The following is a 20,954-nucleotide window of genomic DNA, read 5'->3' on the forward strand; positions in this document are numbered from 1 at the left end:
GATTCAAGGAAAGACCCCTGCCTCAAAGAACTAGGTAGAGAGGATAGAGAAGACCCTGCGTCCTCTGCTGGCTTCCACACACGTGTGTGTGGTCATGCACACCTGCACACAAATATGCCATGTACTCAGACACACACAGAGAAGTAAAAACCTTTTAAAAGACATACACAGTGCTTATGATAATATTACTAAGATCCAAAAGACTGAAACGTCCATCAGCTGATGGGTAAACAAAGTGTGGCATGTCCCTGCCGTGCAATATTAAGTTATAAAAAATAACACTGACGTGCTACATCATGGATGGATTTGGACATGTGATCGTAAGTGAAGACTGTTCCATTTACATGAAATACCCAGAATAGGAAAAGCATAAAGGCAAAAGCACATTAGTGGTTACTGAGGCTGAGGAAGACAAAGATGGGAAATAACTGTCATGAGTACAGGGCTTCCATTCAGAATGATGAAAAAGTTCTGAAATTAGATCATTTTGCTGACTACTAAATCATGGAACTATCAAAACCTGAATTTTACATTTTTATTAATGAGGTACATTTTACAGAATATAAAATCGCAGAAAATAGAGAAAAAAGACATAGATTTTTCATATATTTTGTAGCATATATTAAGTGCTCAATAAGAATTATTTTCCTTTTAAAGAATGGCCCTGGTTCAGGCAGTAATGGTACATGTCTTTAATCCCAGCACTTGGGAGACAGAGGCAGGTGGATCTCTGAGTTCGAAGCCAGCCAGTGAGTCCCAGGACAGCCAGGACTGTTACACAAAGAAACCCTGCCTCAAATAAACAAAAACAAAAAAGGGGACAGTCCTTACAGATTGTTCTCTGGGTCAGCAGTAACACCCAGGGGCATGTTAGATTGCAGAGACAGATGGTACCAACCTCAGCCTCATGTCCAAGATCCATTCATGTCATAGCCTGTCAGTGACTTTTTTATGGCTGAAAATTACACAGTAGGGATATGCCACATTTTGATTATTCTTCAGTTGATGGACATTTCAGTCTTTGGGCTCTTGAGTATACTCAAACTTGACAACCTCTGAAATAAGGATAGACAACCCTTTACTGCACGGCAGGATGGTAACAAGTACTTCCACATTATTTTTAAATTACATTTATTTATTTGTTTACGTGGAAGTCAGAGGACAACTTGCAGGAGCTGTTTCTCTCCTACCATGTGGGTTCAGGGCTCAAACTCAGGCGTCTCATTGGTGCTCAACTACTTCAAGTTCTTCATTATTAGATTTTGTATAGATTTCGCTGTGTGTGTGTGTGTGTGTGTGTGTGTGCGCGCGCGCGCGCGTGCGCTCTGCTGTTGCTGTTTCTGACAGCAGCTGGAAGAGGGTATCAGATCCCCTGGAGCTGGACCCCCATCTTTTGCTGAGCCATCTTGCCAACCCACTACTTCCAAATCTTTTTATTTTTTATTCTTTTGAGACAGGGTCTCTCTATGCAACCCTGGATGTCCTGGAACTTGCTATACAGACCAGGCTCATCTCAAATTCACAGAGATCCAGCTGTCTTTGCCTCCCAAGTCCCAGGGTAAAGGTGTGTGCCACCATGCCTGGCTTACTTCCAAATTCCTGGGTGTAGAATTCTCCAGAGAGCACAACAGCATCGGTTTATGCTTCCCCAAATCCTCTTTCCTATTATTAGAACACATTGATGTGCTAGGCTACAAATCTAGTATGTGTAAGATGATGAGCTTCATTATGTTTTCACAGGTGGATACCATACCCCCCCCCATAGCGATATGATGGACAGCCAGGCTGACTGACTGCCCTGTACTCTGTCAGGATAAACCTGAGTGTATTGTGCTCCAAACTCTTAAGGAAAACCAGTCTCCATATCTTGAAAGCTCAGAGTCACAAATTGCATTTCATTCACTCTGCCTGTCACCCATTACATCTGCCACACCCAAGACCCTTGAATGCCAGTGACAGAACCCAACTCAAGGGACTGTGGGTGCAGTTCAGCCTGCTCGCCTAGAGTGAATGAAGTTCTCAAGTTACATCCCCAGCACCACATAAGTCCGGCCTTGTGGTGCATGCCTGTAATCCTAGCAATAGCAATGACCGAAGCAAAGGGTCTGCGATCATCCGTAGTTATACATAGAGTTTGAGGTTAGCCTGAAATACAGAAATATAGAGACCCTGTTTCGAAGTAAACCCTTTAAAACTAGCTCAAACCTCCCAGAATGAATCTACCTTCTTTTCACCCCCTGCCACATCCAGGTGACATGGGACACCTCGTACAGCTGTCTCCCTAGCCTTTACCAAAATAATGGTTCACGCCTGTTGTCCAGGCGAAGGAAGGAGCCCCTTTGAGTCAGAAACTGTCTTGTTCCTGATTGCTTCACCGGTCTGTAGTTGACAGAACCCACAGACGCTAATTTTGCTTCATGGTTCAGTGAGCGGCAGGAGCCCTGGGCTGGGATCTGAAGATGGATTTGCACTGTGAGTGCTTGCCTCCTTCTGGCCAGGACCGGGAAGAGCAGGGTTCGGCGCTCCTAGACCATAGCGCGGCCCACTTACGCAAAAATGTGCCCATCAGTTACCCCAGCCTCAAGGCCACTTCAATCCTTCAATAAGTGGGGTGAGAGCACTTATTTCCAAGGACACCAGCTGCCTCAGAGCTTCTTGACAACTGAACTCTTGAGGATTCCAACCTTAGACTTAGGCGTCAGAATTCCGAGGCTGACCAGGAACTGCTAACCCTTCTCCAGACGCTCTGTGCAACATTAGCGCGTCTGGGCTGCACAGTCGACCGAGAGCATGTGATTTCCCCGCCAACCGGACAACGGTGGCGGGGCTGGGCGGCACTGCGAGGCCACAAGAGACCTAGGAGGGAGGCGTTGCAAGCGACCGCGGCCACCAGGGGGCACCACCTTTCGGGCCGGCGTCTCGACCCCGCCCCGGCCGTTCGGCTCCACTCGGCTCGGCTCGGGTGCAGCGACGGCGGCGCGCGCTTCCGCCTCGCGGGCTCTGGCCCGGTGCGAGCGGCCGCGCGATGTGGCTCGGGCCGGAGGAGGTGCTGGTGGCCAATGCGCTGTGGGTGACGGAGCGGGCCAACCCCTTCTTTGTACTGCAGCGGCGCCGGGGCCACGGCAAGGGCGGCGGCCTCACGGGTGAGCGGGGCGCGGGCGGCCGGGCCTGTGCGCACCGGGCCTGGCGGGGCAGCAGGACGCGGCCAGCGGGCTAGCGGGCACGCGCAGCGACGCGAGGGGTCGGAGAGCGGGCGGGGAGGATCTTCCCCAGACGGGCGGCAGGGGAGGGCAGCCGTGATCTCCCGGAGACGTGTGCACGCTCCTGCAGAGGAACTTAGCAGCCAGAAGCGTGCAGAGTCCCCCAGCTCGCCCTTTGCCTCAGTTTCTCCAAGTGACTCTGAGGGACCAAGTGGCATACACACACATTATCTTTTGCCGTCTTCTTAACTTCAAACTCACCGAAGAATTGTCTCTTTATGAAGATCAAAGATACTCTGACCTCTGTTCCCCTTTCCCCCAGCTTCCCTTCACTTGGGGCCATCAGAACTCCTGACCCAAGGCTTGTTTTTGCATAATTATCGGTGTATATGAAATGTCCCCGAGAAAGCCCAGGTGCCCCTTGGGTGTCTGGGCACCACCACTCATACAGCAGCAGCTAGTTTGGGTGCCTCTAATGTTGTGTGACATATGGGATTGTGGGAACCTACTGAGCAAGATTTATTCAAAACCCCTTGTGCTCCAGAGCCATCAGGTACTGCAGGAACAGGTCTGGGCCCACAGGAGACTCCAGGGGACCCCCCTGGGTGCCATATCGTTCAGTTTATAAGGCGAATTCTCAGTGAAAGGCCCTGATTTTCAGTGTGGCAGCTAACAATCCTGCCTGATGCATTTGGAGGCTTCCCTTAGGTGCCATTGGCTGCCAGGCTCTCATGAGCCTCACTTCTTAATGCGGAAAGGACTGTACCTTTTCCAAGAAAACTCAGTGTTCTCTTCCACAGTCAGGTTCCTTCCCAGAGGGCCTGGAGATTACTGGAGGTGGTACTGAACCGGCCTCCAGGACCCAATGTTTATGGACAGTTAGGTAGCAGCCATTCTGGACAGCCCAATGACCAACCTTGGAAGCTACCACAAGGCCAGTGGGGAACACAGGAAACCACATGACAAATCCCTTGTTTTACATGATTCATCTATCTGTGTCCTCCTAGGCTGAGCTTCCAGAGTACTGCCCCGGCCATTCTATGAACTCCTCCGAATCCCTCTGAGCGAGATTTGTGTAAGCTGCTGTGCCTATTGTGCCATTATGGATGTCAGTCCTGTCTCCCTGAGCACTGTCTCCCTAAGAGAGATCCATCAGTAATGCAGATTTATTCACCTCTTCAAAACCTGCCAGCCTGGGCTGGAGAAATGGCTCAGGGCTTAAGGGCTGCAGGACCCACGTTCAAATCCCAGCACCCACATGGTGGCTGACAGCCTATTAGTAATTCCTGTTCTAGAGGATCCAGTACCCTCAGCAGGCCTCCATGGCCACCAAACACAAAAATGGTGCACAGACATACTTGCAGATACAACAACTATGCACAGAAAAGACAGTGAAGCGAGCCACTCACATGGTGCACGGGAGGCAGAGGCAGGCAGTCTCTGAGTTCGAGGCCAGCCTGGTCTTCAGAGTGAGTTCCAAGGCATCCAGGGCTGCAGAGAGAAACCCCACCTCAAGACACAAAAACAAAATAGTTTTTTTTTTTTTAAATAGCAGTAATCCCTTGCCGGCCTGGACTTCTCGTTAAACAGTGGGTGGTCAGCAGGTTAAAAAGGTCTCAGGTCCTCCATGTGGCTATGGCAGTAAATTCACCCAGAGACTAAAAGAATATCCCCAAGACCAAAAGAAAAACCGCAACATGGACACTGAAAAGTTTACTCCCAACACTGGGAAGGCTTGAGTGTGCCTTTTTTCCTTTTGTTTTTGAGGTCGTCTCACTGTTTAGCTTTCGCTGGCCTGGAACTTGGCACACAGATCAGGCTGGTCTGAAGTTCTCAGAGATCAGCCTGCCTCTGCTTCCTGAGAGTTAGGGTTAAAGGTGCCTGCCATTTAACGGCAACTTTCTGTGTACATGCGGGAGCCCGTGCCCATTTGTGCTAGGCCAGAAGTTGGCTTGGGTGTCTGTTTCTCTAGTCCTCCGCCTTGTGCTTTGGGACGGTGTGCTGGCCAGCGGGCTCCACTCTGCTCCCAGCACTGAAGTCACAGGCACAAGCTGTCACACCCATCTTTATGTGGGTGCTGGGCATCCAGGCTCAGCTCCTCCTGCTTGCATGGTAGGCATTTTACCAGGTGAGCCATCTCCCTGGATCCCTAACCGCAATTAGAGGGACTTTTAACAGAAATCATCTGTTGGATATGTCTGTCTTGTGACAATCCATCGAATTTAAAGATGGAGGGGGTCAGATGAAAAATGGTAGGTAGCAAAAAGTATTAAAGATGAACAATAACACTGACAGAAACTGTTTTGCGTGCCAAAAAGATATGAGTGGTGTATTTTCGGATCTCCTTGAAAAGGAAGGCATAAATTTCGAGCAGGAACAACAGGCAGGGTTTTCTGATTACTCCATTATTTAAGTAATCAAAAAGAGTGGATCAGGAGAGCAGTGGTAGGAGATAGGGGTTTCCTGCCGATTTACCAGGAAATGATGACACTGACAAACAGCACTGCCACGACTGTGTGTCATCAGGCCAAAGGGTTCATGGTAAAGAGAACTTGGAATGCCCTAAATTGCTTCAGTTCCAGAAAGAAAAAAAAATGGCTTTCAAAATCTGATGATTCTAAAAAATGTTTCCTTGTCCTGTTGAGCCATGATTTTGAAGGCTGCCCAAGTCTTCCAGAACTGCAGAGTGTGAAGACAAGTGTAGGGGAGAAAAAGTCTACATTGTCCTCCTGGGTTTGATATGGAAAGTTACAGTGTCCAGAGTGCTCGGCCAACACTGCCCGAGGGAAGGGGCATTCTTAAGAGCTTTCTGGCAGTTACTTAAAAGGTAGTGTAGGGCCAGTATGATGGCTCAGAGGGTAAACCTGCTTGCTGAATAGGCGTTGGTAGTGCACGCCTTTAATCCCAGCACTCGGGAGGCCAAGGCAGGCGGATCTCTATGAGTTCAAGGCCAGCCTGGTCTACAGAGAGAGTTCCAGGACAGCCTCCAAAACAATACAGAGAAACCCTGTCTCAAAAAAAAAAAGAAAGAAAGAAAGAAAGAACTGGCTGCTCTTCCAGAGGACCTGGGTTAAATTCCCAGCACCCACATGGCAGTCACAGCTGTCTGTAATTCCAGTTCCAAGGGACCCAACACCCAAACACCAAGGCACATTTTTTAAAAAGGTTATTAAGAATACAACTGGAGGGGCTGGAGAGATGGCTCAGAGGTTAAGAGCACTGGCTGCTCTTCCAGAGGTCCTGAGTTCAATTCCCAGCAACCACATGGTGGCTTACAACCATCTGTAATGAGATCTAGTGCCCTCTTTTGGTGTACAGGAATACATGCAGGCAAAAGACTGTACATAATAAGTAAATCTTTTTAAAAAAAAAAAAATACAACTGGATGCTACTCAGTTGGTAGAGGGCTTTGTAGCGTGCACAGAAGCTCAGGCTCCACCCCAGCATCACATTAACAGGCTTAGTAGCACACGTGATAATGCCATCACTAGGGAGGCTGGGGGCTGGAGGATCTGTTGAGTCATCCTTGGCTGACCAAGTTTGAGGCCAGCCTGTCTTTGAATAAATAAAACCTATAGTTTGTATTTTTTGCAAAAGACTCTTCGAGAATTTTTTGGGTTTGTTTGTTTTGTTTTTGTTTTTCAAGGCAGGGTTTCTCTGTATTGTTTTGGAGCCTGTCCTGGAACTCGCTCTGTAGACCAGGCTGGTCTCAAACTCAGAGATCCACCTGCCTCTGCCTCCCGAGTGCTGTGATTAAAGGCGTGCGCCACCACTACCCGGTCAACTCTACCAGAGTTGGTTGAGTCCTGTTAAACATTTACTGTAGTGCGGCATGGTTGCCACAAACTCCAGCACTTGGGGAACAGAGGCAGACAGATCTTTGTGAGTTCAAGGCCAGCCTGACCTACTTAGTTCCAGGCCAGCTAAGGCTGATTAGTGAGGGCCTGTGTCAAAAGACTTCTACTGCAAGTATTTCTGAGCCAAGAAAATAACAGATGCTTCCAGCAGAAACAGGAGGGGAAGTTTTGAGAACTCTGGCAGGAAGCCTGTGAGGAGTAAGAAGTGAGGAGCAGGAAGTCTCAGCTGTGCAGCCCTGCTGAGACTAGTCCTCCCTGACATGGTGCTGTGTGCGCGGTCTCTGGCCAGGCCTGGCCCCCAGGGCTCTCACCTTCCGCCTCTCTGCCGTGCCCATAGGTCTTCTCGTGGGCACCCTGGATGTGGTCCTGGACTCCAGCGCCCGTGTGGCTCCTTACCGCATCCTGCATCAGACCCAGGACTCACAGGTCTATTGGACGGTGGCTTGTGGTAAGTGCCCTGAGTCATGAGGTCACGCTGGGAGGGAGGGGACAGGAAACCTACTTTCTTGTGAGCTCCTGGGGACTTAGGCTTGGACTTCACTAGAGCCCGTGTTCTCTCTTCCGCCTCGTCTCAAGGGAGGTACAGTTGGACCTCATAGTTTGAAGATTCAGCGCTTTCAAATTCCGCTTCTTTCTCGGATTCACTTGTAGCCTCCTCATTGACACAATTAGCATTTTGATGCTCGAATTTTTTCTCCGGGGATGGCCTGGGTCCCCAGCTGAGCTGGGTCAGGACAGCTCTTGGCCTTCTTATTTTGTCTCTCTACTGGAAGCACTCTGTGGGGTGACACGTTTTCCTGTCTGTCTGCTCTGTGTTGATTTCACTGATGAGGAAGAGCCCCAGTGAGAGTGCTAGAACACTGCCTCCTCTCCTCAGTGCAGGAAGATGGGGAACCCCTCAGAAAGAGGGCCTTCGAGAAGCTTGCGGAAGGCCGGGGTGCCCCTCAGAAAGAGGGCCTTCGAGAAGCTTGCGGAAGGCGGGGTGCCCCTCAGAAAGAGGGCCTTCGAGAAGCTTGCGGAAGGTCGGGGTGCCCCTCAGAAAGAAGGCCATCGAGAAGCTTGTGGAAGGTCGGGGTGCCCCTCAGAAAGAGGGCCTTCGAGAAGCTTGTGGAAGGTCGGGGTGCCCCTCAGAAAGAGGGCCTTCGAGAAGCTTGTGGAAGGTCGGGGTGCCCCTCAGAAAGAGGGCCTTCGAGAAGCTTGTGGAAGGTCGGGGTGCCCCTCAGAAAGAGGGCCTTCGAGAAGCTTGTGGAAGGTCGGGGTGCCCCTCAGAAAGAGGGCCTTCGAGAAGCTTGTGGAAGGTCGGGGTGCCCCTCAGAAAGAGGGCCTTGCAGAAGCTTGCGGAAGGCTGGGGTGCCCCTCAGAAAGAGGGCCTTGCAGAAGCTTGCGGAAGGCCGGGGTGCCCCTCAGAAAGAGGTCCTTGCAGAAGCTTGTAGAAGGTCGGGGTGCCCCTCAGAAAGAGGGCCTTGCAGAAGCTTGTGGAAGGCCGGGGTGCCCCTCAGAAAGAGGTCCTTGCAGAAGCTTGTGGAAGGCCGGGGTGCCCCTCAGAAAGAGGGCCTTGGAGAAGCTTGTGGAAGGTCGGGGTGCCCCTCAGAAAGAGGGCCTTGGAGAAGCTTGCTCAGGAATGAACCCCAGTGCTACCCATCCAGTCCATTCAAAGCATCATTAAATAGAAAAACGCAGGAGAGAAAGTCATACATTAGTGGGTTGATGAAATATTGAGACCTTCACCTTGCGCTTAGCCTGGGATAATGGTTGAGCAGTCTCTAACTCAGTGTTTGAGGGACCTTGTGGCACATATCCACAGGACTCCACTGTAGCTGCTGTGTTTAGATCAGATGAGGCGAGCCCGCCTCCACCTGTGCAGGAGGACGGTCAGTGTGCGCCTGTCACGCTGAAATGCTCCCGTGTTCAGACATCACTTCCTGTGTGACAGGCACTCACCTGAGCCTCCTCACAGGTACTTCAGTCCTCTCTGATTTGAAGATGAGAAAACTGTGGCCCAGAGCAATCAAGTACCTTGTTAGCACCGCACAGAGTAGCAGCTCAGGCCCCAGACACCTGCTCCTGTGGCAGCAGATACCTCTCTGGTTACAAGCCATGCTGTTACCATCCTGCAGGATCCTGGTTTTCCTTGGAGGCCTGGGAAAAGATAACAGGTCTATAAAGTTTGTGAACCTCAGCCAACTGTGGTGATACATGCCTATAATCTCAGGCTGGGGTGTGAGGATCATGAATATAAAAACCAGCTTGGGTGATTTAGCAAACCTCTATTTTAAATAAATAGGAGATAAGGGTGTAGCTTGGTGAGTGTGTATCTAGCAACATGAATTCCTGCATTTGGAATTTCAGCACTACATAAACTGGGCATGGTGGTACACACCTATAATCCCAGCACTTGAGAGGTTCAGGGATTCTGTCATCCTTGGTTCCTTAGCAAGTTCAACATGGGCAACATGAGACCTTGTTTCAAAAAATAAAAGCCAGGCAGTGGTGATTCAGGCCTTTAATCCCAGCACTCTGAAGGCAGAGGGAGATGATCTCTGAGTTCGAGGCCAGCTTCATTTACAGAGTAATTTCCAGGACATCTAGGGCTACACAGAGAAACCCTGTTTTTTGTTTTTAAAGGCATTTAAAAATAAGATCAAATAATTGAAATAACATAAAGGACTAGAAGTGTAGCTGAGTGGTAGAGCACTTGCCTGGCGTGTGTGAGGCACTGGGCTAACATCTCAGCACAGGATGGGGAGTGGAGGTTGGAGGGTCAAGGGATTAGAAGCGCAGGCAGGCAGCAACCTGGGAATAGAGTCCTCTGCCCCAGGTGGTGTCACAGCCCCTCCTCCTCGGCACCCTGAACTGCAGTGGCTGGTCTGTGGGAACAAGTGAACCATGTGAATTAGAGAGGCCAGTGTGCCCCAGGCCAAGTGGAGAAACCCAGCAAGACCCCAGACCTCCTGGTTCTCAGACCCACAGTGGGTACCTTCAGGAAATGGGATTCCTTGTTCGGTGTGTTCCACCCAAGGAGACAAGTTACATTTTTTAAAAAAACATTAATTTAATGTGTGTGCACACATGCTGTGTACACCAAGGCTGGCTAGCCCAGGAGCTTCCAGGTAGTTTTCCTATCTCTGCCTCCCATCTCTCTGAAGGAGTGCTAGCATTGCAGATGCATGCCATCAAATCCAGCTTGTACATGGGTTCACCGGATCAACTCAGGCCAGTCAGCTTGCGTACATAGAGCTCTTACCCACTGAGCCGTCTTCCCACCCAGCAGGTTACTCAGCATGGGCCTTGAAGAGTATGTCCCTGCCTCAGTGTGTCCCTGACACCAAGGGTGGCAGCAGGGGAGGGGTGAGGAGAATGGGGAGGGTGACAGCCTGTCAGTGCAGTAGGGACTGGAACTTAAGTCCTGGCCGTACTGTAAACCCCAAGTCCTGGTTCACACCACACCGTTTCCCTTTCCTCTCACACCTGGTCTCACCTGTGCCTCCCTCCCCCACTGTCTCAGAAGCAGCTTTCCAACACCAGATGTCCTGCTGGAACCTGCCCAGCAAATCCCAGTCTCTCCCCCCTGGGTATTCAGGATGTCCAGAATCGACCCACCTTCATTCCCGGACTCCTCCCCAGCTATGCCCTGGTAGTCACCCCTGTAGAGCCTGTGGTTTCCCACCAGCCCTGTGCTGGCTTCCGCACAGTGTCTCTTCTGCTCTGTTGAGTAATCAACTAGATGTCACCTCCCCAGATTCCTCAGACCCACACAGCTACTCTTCCTACTCCTCTGGGCTTGACCTGGCTGTCCCTGGCTGTCCCACTGCTCTTACAAGAACTCCTAAGGATGAGAGGAGGCTACGCCAGGCAGCCTGAGCTTTCGAGTGGCCTTGGTTAACATACTGAACCTCCCTATGCCTCAGCTTCATACGGCAAGGCGTCCCTAAGGGGCCCTAGATGAAGTGAAGGGAGATCAGTTGGCAGTTCTGAAAACAGGAGTGACACTCAATAGTCTAATTAGCTACTGCATTCTTTTTATCCCCAGCACCTGGCAGAGATGATGTAGTTTGTGTCCTTCATGTTAAATGAGTGAATTTCTTTTAGCTAAGTGTATATATAAACATTTGTAATTAAAATACAGATGCAAACAGACAGAATGACAGTTTCATCCATCTAAGGTCGCTGGGAGTGTGTGTATAAAAGAAAATGATCCTTGGGCTGGTGAGATGGCTCAGTGGTAAGAGCATCTGCTGCTCTTGCAGAGGACCCCATTTGGTTCCCAGCACCCACGTAGTGGCCCACAACCACCCAAAACTCCAGATCCAGGAGATCCAACCGACTTCTGAGCTCTGGGGGCACACAGTGGTGTACATACATGCAGGCAAAACATTTCTACACATAAATCTGGCAGTGGTGGCACAAGCCTTTAATCCCAGCACCCAGGAGGCAGAGGCAGGCCATCTCTGAGTTCCTGGTCTACAGAGTGAGTTCCAGGACAGCCAGGGCTACACAAGGAAATCCTGTCTCACAAAACCAAAATAAAATAAATCTAAATTAAAAAAAAAAGAAATGATACTAAGAGTTGTGTGATACATTGATTTAACTTCTGAATTTGAATGTGGGTTCTTGGCCAAAAACAGAAAAGGCAGAAAGAAATCCACTTTGACGGGGGTTGGTGGCACACGTCTTTAATCCCAGCACTCAGGAGGCAGAGGCAGATGGATCTTTGTGAGTTTGAGGCTAGCCTGATCTACACAGTGAGTTCCAGGACAGCCTCCAAAGCTACCGAGAAACTCTGTCTCGAACCCCCCCAAAAAAAGAAAAAAGAAATCCCTTTCTACCAACCAGACCTGACCTCTGTGCACCAGGAGGAGGAGACTAAGAATGCAGAGAAAAACCAGGAACAGAAAATAGTGACTAAAGGAGCTTGCTTACAGAGACGCAGTTCTCCAGGGTGACTCACATCTTACTGTGGGTGTCCTCCCAGAGGCCATCAAGGGAGAGGCTCCATGCTGTGGGACTGCTTGTCTGGTTAGTGAGCTGCTTGGACCAAACCAGGCCCTTTGAATGTGGGTGACAGTTGTGTGGCTGTGCAACCACTGGCAGCAGGACCAAGATGTATCCCTAGTGCATGAACTGGCTTTTTGGAGCTCATTCCCTATGCTCTGCCTAGATAGAGGGGGAGGCCTTGATCCTGCCCTAATGTGGTGATGGCCTCACCCTCTCTGAGCAGTGGACAGGGGTAGTGGGGTCAGGGAAAGGTGGAGGGAGGGGGAATTGGGATTGGTATGTAAAAATAAAAAGCAAACCAGCCATCCCTAACAAAGGCCATCCAGGCTGCAGCGGGACTGTGAGCAGGGCTGTAGGTGGGAAGGCGTGGAGACCACCAGGAAGGGGTCAGGGTCACCTGCTCAGCTGCTACAAGGGTTTTGCCAATTAGAAAAATGTCTTCTTCAGGGCTGGGGGTGTGGCTCAGTAGTGAAGCATTTTCCCAGAATACCCTAGGTTCTGTCCTCTGATTGATAGGCCATTGTGTGTGGGCATGACTGCTTTTCCTGCCAAGGTCCATGGACTGCTCCGCCCAGGCACAGCTGAGAATATAAAATGCTCCCTCCTCCCATCCTTGTAGTCATCCATTCTGAAAGGTTTTCCAGTGTAGGTATTTCCTTTGCCTCCTAGGGCTGCTCTTCTGAGTCTTTAATGGGAGCAGACAATCCCCAGCCTTTGGGAGTAACAGTACCTCCTTCTCCAAGGCCGCCAGCTTCCAGTGGATCTGCAGTGCCCAGACAGACAGCTCTGTTCTTGGGGGAGGCCAGCAGGAAGGCAGTGACCATTTGCCTGTCCTGCAGAGATTCTGTCAGCTGGGCAAAGAAGCTTGGGGAGTTCACAAGCTTGTGACCACACAGATTGTCTCTAGAAGGTTGGGGATACAGAGCCAGATGTCCCCCTCGGTGCTGGGGAGGGGAAGGCTCTGTAGTTCATTTTTTGTTTATGGCCTCTATGTATAATAGGAAGTTAAGCAGGAAAGGCTGATCTTTATCGAAGACCATGGTCCCTCATGTAGATAACGTGGGGCCCATCTCCCCGCTTTGAATCCTGAGACCTAATGATTTCATCTGCCCTCGCTAAACTAGGTTCTTCCCGCAAAGAGATCACCAAACACTGGGAATGGCTGGAAAACAACTTGCTGCAGACACTGTCCATTTTCGACAGCGAGGAAGACATCACCACCTTCGTCAAGGGCAAGATACACGTAAGGCTCCCTTTTTGGGGTAGCAGTGGTCACACACAATTCGTGATCAGTACCTATGGGCTGTGCTTCCATGGAATCAACTGTGAGTCAGAAATAGCTGAAAGAATTACATCTGTGCTGAACATGAAGACTTCTGTTGTCCGTCTGTCCTAAGCGATCCAGCCGAGGGGAGCATGCGTACTGAAATGAGCTGAAGCATGCAGGAGGGTGGGCACAAGCTATACACAAACTCTGTCCTTTTATAGAAGAAACTGGAGCATACAGATTGGTGTGCCTCTGGGGGTCCTAGAACCAATGCCCTGCAGATTCCAAGAACAGAGCTGTCTTGTTTTTAGACAACCTGCTGTAGGTTTTGTTCCCATTTCACAGGATGGAAACTGAAGCGTCCTCTCATTTTCTGATGGTTCAAAGGGCCATGGAAATGATTGTCCATTGTTCTAATTGGGATCTTGAATGTCCCCCAAAGACCAGGGGTTGACTGTTTTATTTCTCAGCCTGTGGTCTTATTGGAAGATGCTGGGCTCTTGAGGAAGTGGGAACTCAGGGAAGGCATTAGGCATATGGAGATATACCTCTGAATGGGGGCTTTCTTTGATTCTTGGTCACCACAGGGTGGACAGACCTCTTTGGCTATACACTCTCCACCATGGTGTACCGCGCCATCACAGGCTCAAAGCCTGTGTTGCAGCCATGAGTGGAAAATTCTGGATCCATCAGGCCAAATGAAAGATAAGCCTTCCTTCCTCTTACACTGATTATCTTGGGTGTTTGTCAGAGAGCTGACCCACACACCTGTGGAGCCCGTGCCTTAGCTGGCCTCTGGAGTCTGAAGGTTAACCTGGAGTTTGTATTCCTTATGAAATGACACAGAACAAATATGCAGGTGTGTAGTTGTGTTCACCAGGGCCTTAGCCAACAGGGGAAGATATTGGAAATCTTGTTTTGTTTTGTTTTTTCTTGGTATATTTCTTTTTGTTTGAAACAAGGTCTTCTCTGTGTAGCCCTGGTTAATGTGCAAGTCTTATGTAGACCAAGTAGACCAGACTGACCTTGAACCCAAAGAGCTCTAGCTTTGCCTCCCAAGTACTAGGATCAAAGGTATGTGCCACCATGTCCAGCTTTCCTGTTGTTGTTGTTTTGCTTTTTTGAGACACAAACTTGGACAGTTCATGTTTGCCCTGCCTAAACTTGCAATGTAGTTAAGGCTGGCTTTGAGCTCCAAGTGCTGCAATCGGGCTATACACCACCATACACAGATGAAATAATAACGTATCTTAGAGTTTAAAGGTGCATACCAGCCAGGTGTGGTGGCACACACCTTAAATCTCAGCACTCAGGAGGCAGAGGCAGGTGGATCTCCGTGAGTTTGAGGTCAACCTGGTCTACAAAGTGAGTTCCAGGACAGCCAGGGCTACACAGAGAAACCCTGTCTCGAAAAACAACAACGACAACAAAAAGGCCCTTACCTTTTTATGCAGCCCTTCTTGGGGCGTGCCCCGTGGTGTAGTCAGAGACGCTCCCTGCAGCCTCAATTAGCCCGAGCACTGGAAGCAGTGGCTTCCAGTCCCACAAGAGGCAAATGCTCTTCCTTCCTCTGCAGTCAGAGAACAGTCATCTTGCTAACATTTTCCAGTATCTTCTAAGCGCTTATTCTACTCAGTGCATTATCTTCAGGGGAGTTATTAAGTCATGTGTGGTATGCTTAATAGATTAGTTTATAGCCAAATAATGATTATGAAGGCAAGCGTAATAGCACACACCTGTGATTCCAACACTCAGGAGGCAAGTAGAAGCTTGTGGTGATTCCCAGGCAGACCCTTGCTGCATGAGGTTTGACAGCAGAGTTACTTTCAGCAAACCTTGTGAGTTCTATCACATTGGAACGCCATAGACCTGAACAGACGGGACAGAGTTTCTTAGCCCGTCTTTGCACACACTGGGGTTCAAGGCAGGACCTATGTTGTTTTACAGCCCCAGGGAAGCAGGCAAAGTCAAGCTGCTACTCTCCTGTTGGGTAATAGTAGTAATGGTAGCAGACTTACCACATATCTTCTAAATGCTAGCCCTAACAAACACATCAGCAGGACACTAACATTCAGAATGACTCTGAGCTCAAAGAAGACAGGACATTAGTTCATTTGTTAACTGTAACAAGTACCCTGGATAATCAGCTTATAAAGCAAAAAGATTTTTTTGTTTTGCTTTTTTGGAGAGGTTTGTTTTTGTTTTTGCTTTATTTATAGATCTGTTGGGTTTTGCCCTTTTAGCCTCTGTTGGCACATTGTGGTCCAAGTGTGTGACGAACAAACCTGCTCAACTCACAGCCAAGACATGGAAGAGAAGGGAGGGAATTAGGGTGCCCATAGTCTTAAATTAAAAAAACAAAACAAAACCGGGTCTCACAATGTAACCCTAGCTAGCCTAGAACTCACTGTATAGATCACACTAGCTTCAAACTCGCAGCCTGCCTTGCCTCCTGAGTGCCACCATGCTCAGCTATCCCTGTGTCCTCTTAAAGGCATGTCTGCAATGACCAGGAGACCTCCAACTGGGTCCCACCTCTTACAGGTCCACCATAACTACTCACAATGGTGCTGTGATGAGAATGAAACCACAAACAGCCTTCAGGGTTCACAAGATAGCCCATGGAAACTAGGAAACATAAAGCCGAACAAGGGGGCTAGGAGATAGCTTAGCAGGTAAAACTCTCACCTTGCAAGCACAAGCACTGGAGTTCAAATCCCCAATACCCATGTAAATTCTGGGTGGCCGTGACATCCCGCTTTTAATCCCAGCTCCAGAAGATGGAAGCAGGGATTCCCCAGAGAAAGCTGGCTAGCAAGACTAGCCTGTCAGTGGCTCTGGGCCCAAGTAACAGACCCAGTCTTGATGTGTAGGGTGGAAAATAATCAGAAAACTCACCTGGCCACAACCGCCTGCCTCCACACACGAGCACACAGGCTCACACGTTCATGCCTGCACCTGTGAACGCAGCAGAAAACCCATCTGCATGATGGCTGAAGTGCTGAACTTTGGAATTGGTGCAAGGCAGCTGCAGGACACAGAAGGGACTTTTAAATGTTAGGAAAGACTCAGGTGACATTAATGAGCCAGGTGTTCCATTTAGTAAATTAGAAACACAACTCAGAGAAACCAGGAAATTAGACGGAAGGAAGTAGAAATTCTAAGACCAAAGCTAATTGCTTAAAAACAACAACAACAAGAGAATAGAAGAGTGGGGTGGTGGATCCAGAAACAGACAGGACCCAGGACAAAGAGCCTCTGGTGAGCCATGTGGGAGACATGTGAGGAGAGTAAAGAGGGCCCTCTGGAAAGAAGGAATGGCAGAAACAGCCTTGGGAGTTTGTTAGGAGGCATGGCTTGGCCTGCCCTCTAGTATAGCTTACTTATCTTCAGAATGGGAAAGGAAAGGAGATGTACTGGCTAGTTTTATGTCAGCCTGACACAAGCTAGTCATCAGAGTGGAAGGAGCCTCAATTTGAGGAAATGCCTCCATGAGATTGAGCCGAAGTGTATTTTCTTAATTAGTGATCAGTGGAGGAGGGTCCAGCCCATGGTGGGTGGTGCCGTCCCTGCTGGTGGTCCTGGATTCTACTAGAAAGGAGGCTGAGCTAGCCAAGGTAAGCAAGTCAGTAAGCAGCACTCCTCCCTGACCTCTGCATCAGCTTTTGATCCCAGGTTCCAGCCCTGCTTGAGTTCCTGTCCTGACTTCCTGTGGTCATGAACAGCAATGAGGAGGCTTAAGCTAAGTAAACCCTTTCCTCCACAGCTTGCCTTTGGGTCATGGTGTTTTGTTGCAGCAATAAAAGCCCTAACTAAGACAGAAGCCTGGGCCCTGAGAGACGGATGGTATGACTGGGAAAGGCCCTGGCTGCAAGTCTAACACCCCGAGTTTACTGCCAGAGCATGCATGGGTAGAAGGGAAGAGCCGACTCCACAAAGATGTTCTCACACGTCCGTGTATACGAAACGAGCACACACACACACACACACACACACACACACACACACACACACACACACACACGATAAGTGAAAAGCGAAGTAATCATGACACTTAGCCCGAATAACTATATTAAAAACAAGAACTCAGTCAGGTATTTAAAATCTACTCTGAGCCGGGCGGTGGTGGCGCACACCTTTAATCCCAGCACTCGGGAGGCAGAGGCAGGAGGATCTCTGTGAGTTCGAGGCCAGCCTGGTCTACAGAGAGAGTTCCAGGACAGCCTCCAAAACAATACAGAGAAACCCTGTCTTGTAAAACCAAAAAAAAAAAAAAAAAATCTACTCTGTGGTTTTGACAGGCAAGGAAGGACTGGTACTCCTGAGCAGAGACTGGGAAGTTGTTGAAGGCACAGGGCTGAAGGCAGATGGGCTGTTGTCAGCCTCTGCTCCCTGCTCTTAGGTCTCCCAGGTGCTCCAGCAGAGGGAGGGAGGGAGAGTGAGCTGCCAGCCAAAACCTAGGAAGGGGGCCTGAAGGGAAGGAAGAAAGTGTCATAATGGAACCTTTGTATGCTACTATTAAAAAGTAATTGAGGGCCAGGAATGTGGCTCAGTGGTCAGAGTACATGCTGAGCCACATTCCTAGCTATCCACGTGCCAGCCACAGTACTAGCACCACCTATGCCAGTGTGGTGGCATCTGGCTCCTTTCTGGGACAGCTCCAACATGCTCAGTGACCCCGGCCCTGGCTCCTTTCTGGGACTGCTCCAACATGCTCAGTGACCCTGGCCCTGTTGTCCCTTCTAGGGCATCATTGCAGAAGAGAACAAGAACCTGCAGCCCCAGGGGGACGAGGACCCGGGAAAGTTTAAGGAGGCGGAGCTAAAGATGCGGAAGCAGTTCGGCATGCCAGACGGCGAGAAGCTGGTCAACTACTACTCCTGTAGCTTCTGGAAGGGCCGAGTGCCGAGGCAGGGCTGGCTCTACTTGACCGTCAACCACCTGTGCTTCTACTCCTTCCTGCTGGGGAAGGAGGGTGAGGACGGCAGAGGCCTTGTTTAGTTCCCTCCTCATACCCAGCTCCCTGTGCCCTCCCCTCCCTGAGCTCACCGCCCCTCCCTGAGCTCCCCTCCCCTCCCTGTGCCCTCCCCTCCCTGAGCTCACCACCCCTCCCTGAGCTCACCGCCCCTCCAAAGTGCTCACATTCCTAGTGCGTTTCCCTCCCCTCTACACCCAGGTGGTGTGTCTCCCCCAGCCCCACATGCCACCTCACTACCTGTGATGAGAGCATGCGGGCCACACCTGCGCCTGGCAGCTCTTGTGTCCACAGCCCACTGTTGGCTTTTGCAGCAACTAAGGCCTCCTGCTTCTCATCTCCGGTGTTGTGCTCAGTGGCACATCTTTTTTTTTTTTAATTATATATATACAGTCTTCTGCCTGCATGCCAGCGGAGGGCACCAGATCTCATTCAAGGTGGTTGTGAGCCACCATGTGGTTGCCGGGAATTGAACTCAGGACCTCTGGAAGAACAGTCAGTGCTCTTAACCGCTGAGCCATCTCTCCAGCCCCCCACATCTTCCTTAAGTGCTTTGAGATTTTGAGAGCCTCAGGTGTATGCCCCTGTCACCTCCTAAAGGTCTCTCCCCGCAGAATACCCTGGCCTCGGAGGCAAGCTGCAATCCAGCATAGCTGTCCGGCTCCAGGCAGGTGTCGGCACCAGCTCCTGAGCCCCCAACCTCCATGAACTCCTCCTGAGCCCCCCAACCTCCGTGAACTCCTCCGAGCCCCCCAACCTCCGTGCACTCCTCCTGAGCCCCCCCTCCCTCCGTGCACTCCCTGTCCCGCTCCTGCCCTACTGTTTACCTGTCAAGACCGCGGTGGCCCGTCACCTTCTCTAGGAGGCCGGTGTCTTGCTCTGTGCCAGTCTTACCGTACTGTGACTTGGTTCTACCCAGTGGGGCCCCTCGAGGCCAGAGTCTTAGCTAGTTCTTCTCTGGTTTCCTTTACGTCTTCACCCACTGACTAAGGTTAGGCTTGGAGCGCGTGAACCCCATGGGCAGGTGCCTCCTCGTGCCTCACATATCTTAGCATGACTAGGCTCAGGCGTGGAGGGAGGAAGCAGCCCAGGGGCGGTTCGAGAGCAGTGGGGGTTCTCACCTTGTCACTTGTAACGGATGGTGTGCTGTCCCTGTTGTCGTCAGTGAGCCTGGTAGTGCAGTGGGTGGACGTCACACGCCTAGAGAAGAACGCCACTCTGCTCTTCCCCGAGAGTATCCGTGTGGACACCCGGGACCAGGAACTGTTCTTCTCCATGTTTCTTAACATTGGTGAGACCTTCAAGCTCATGGAACAGCTGGCCAACTTGGCCATGCGACAGCTGCTGGACAGTGAAGGTTTCTTGGAGGACAAGGCCCTGCCTAGGCCCATCCGGCCACATAAGAACATCTCGGCTCTAAAGCGGTATGTCGCCCTCCTGAGGAGTGGGGAATCCCACAGCAGCGAGAATCGTCCCCTTGGGCTAGGTCCACTAACACTGCCGGGTGTCCAGCACATGCCCTCATGGGCCCACTACTTGACAAGGAAACCAACAGAAAACCATGGCAGTGTGGTGTATTGGGAGAGCCACAAATGTCACCATGGGGAAGAAGTCTTCCTTGTGTGGGGAGTAGTCTCACTGTCTCCTGGTCTCAGACCAGGGTGCTGGGTGACAGAGGTCCCCCAACCAAGGAACGGTGAGCTAGAATGTAAACCATCTTAGTCCGGATGTGCTGAGATTCCCAGGAGACATCTGGAAGACTGGTGAATGAGTGCTGCACATTCCTTCCTCTGTGATAGGTGTGTGTGTGTGTGTGTGTGAGAGAGAGAGAGAGAGAGAGAGAGAGAGAGAGAGAGAAGAGGAGGAGTATGTGAGTGTGTGTCAGTCCTAGAGCTCAAGGCTAGCAAAGGAGACAAGCCCTATGTAGAGCTCTGAGGTCACTGCCTTTCTGCCCAGGAATGACTGGACTGAAGAATGGGTCAAGGTGGCCAGCTCAGCGGATCATTTCTGTTTGGGCCTCAGGTATTAGCCTACAGGAAACTCACTAATTTGACTGAGATTGCAGAAGTTTCCTTGGCTCTATTGCCAGGGTATGTGCTGCTGGACTCAAACACTGGTGTTTGGAGAACTCATCTCAGACAGATTACTTCCTAGGCTGCCCCCCTCCTCCAGGTGTAGGCCCATAGTGCACCAGATTCTTGGTCAGGATGTTGTGCAAAGATGTCACTCTCCTGATGGGAGTGACAAGGTGACCATCCAGAAAGATAAGCAGTGCTGGAAGCTGGCAGGCAGTGTCCCACCCTGTGAGTCTGGGTACATGCTCAGGCTCTGGTTAGGGTGCCAGAAGCTGGAGGCAGATGAAGCTCTCTTAGGACCTAGGAAGATACGTCTCTGTGGACATAGATATGTCTCTTAGGACCTAGGAAGATACATCTCTGTGGACATAGATACGTCTCTTAGGACCTAGGAAGATACGTCTCTGTGGACATACCCTGGGGACAAGCAAGACCCGGCCACCATCCATAACTACCACACATTTCTGTTCAACGAGAGCCAGCATGCATTTTGGATTTAACTCTACTGCTCCTTGCTGGGCATCCATCTGGGTTTCAAAGCAGGATTAGCTAGCTCTTCCCTGAAATAGCCTCAGGACCCATGTC

The 20,954-nt window shown here is 50.4% G+C and overlaps 1 protein-coding gene and 1 long non-coding RNA gene across 3 annotated transcripts in view; one reads left to right on the forward strand and one right to left on the reverse strand.

The window, feature by feature from the left end:
• Positions 1-2,961: 2,961 nt before the first annotated feature.
• The window catches only part of Tbc1d9b (TBC1 domain family member 9B), a 39,077-nt gene continuing 21,084 nt past the window's right edge, over positions 2,962-20,954 (forward strand). Inside the window, exons 1-5 of one of the 2 annotated variants that reach the window (XM_005071862.4) lie at positions 2,962-3,143; positions 7,395-7,505; positions 13,177-13,295; positions 18,066-18,294; positions 19,460-19,718. In XM_005071862.4, coding sequence (XP_005071919.1) covers positions 3,026-3,143; positions 7,395-7,505; positions 13,177-13,295; positions 18,066-18,294; positions 19,460-19,718 — 836 coding nt within the window. In that variant the 5' untranslated portion in view covers positions 2,962-3,025. The remainder of the gene's footprint in view (positions 3,144-7,394; positions 7,506-13,176; positions 13,296-18,065; positions 18,295-19,459; positions 19,719-20,954) is intronic. The other variant, XM_005071864.4, reaches the window with a different exon arrangement.
• On the reverse strand, positions 9,770-16,325 carry LOC110341211. The gene is made up of 4 exons (XR_002383091.2): positions 16,218-16,325; positions 15,056-15,188; positions 14,762-14,889; positions 9,770-9,924 (listed from the first exon to the last, which is right to left on the reverse strand). It is a non-coding gene; the product is annotated as an uncharacterized LOC110341211 (long non-coding RNA).

The sequence above is a fragment of the Mesocricetus auratus genome, unplaced genomic scaffold (genome assembly GCF_017639785.1).
Source record: "Mesocricetus auratus isolate SY011 unplaced genomic scaffold, BCM_Maur_2.0 Super-Scaffold_100007, whole genome shotgun sequence".
Classification (NCBI taxonomy): domain Eukaryota; kingdom Metazoa; phylum Chordata; class Mammalia; order Rodentia; family Cricetidae; genus Mesocricetus; species Mesocricetus auratus.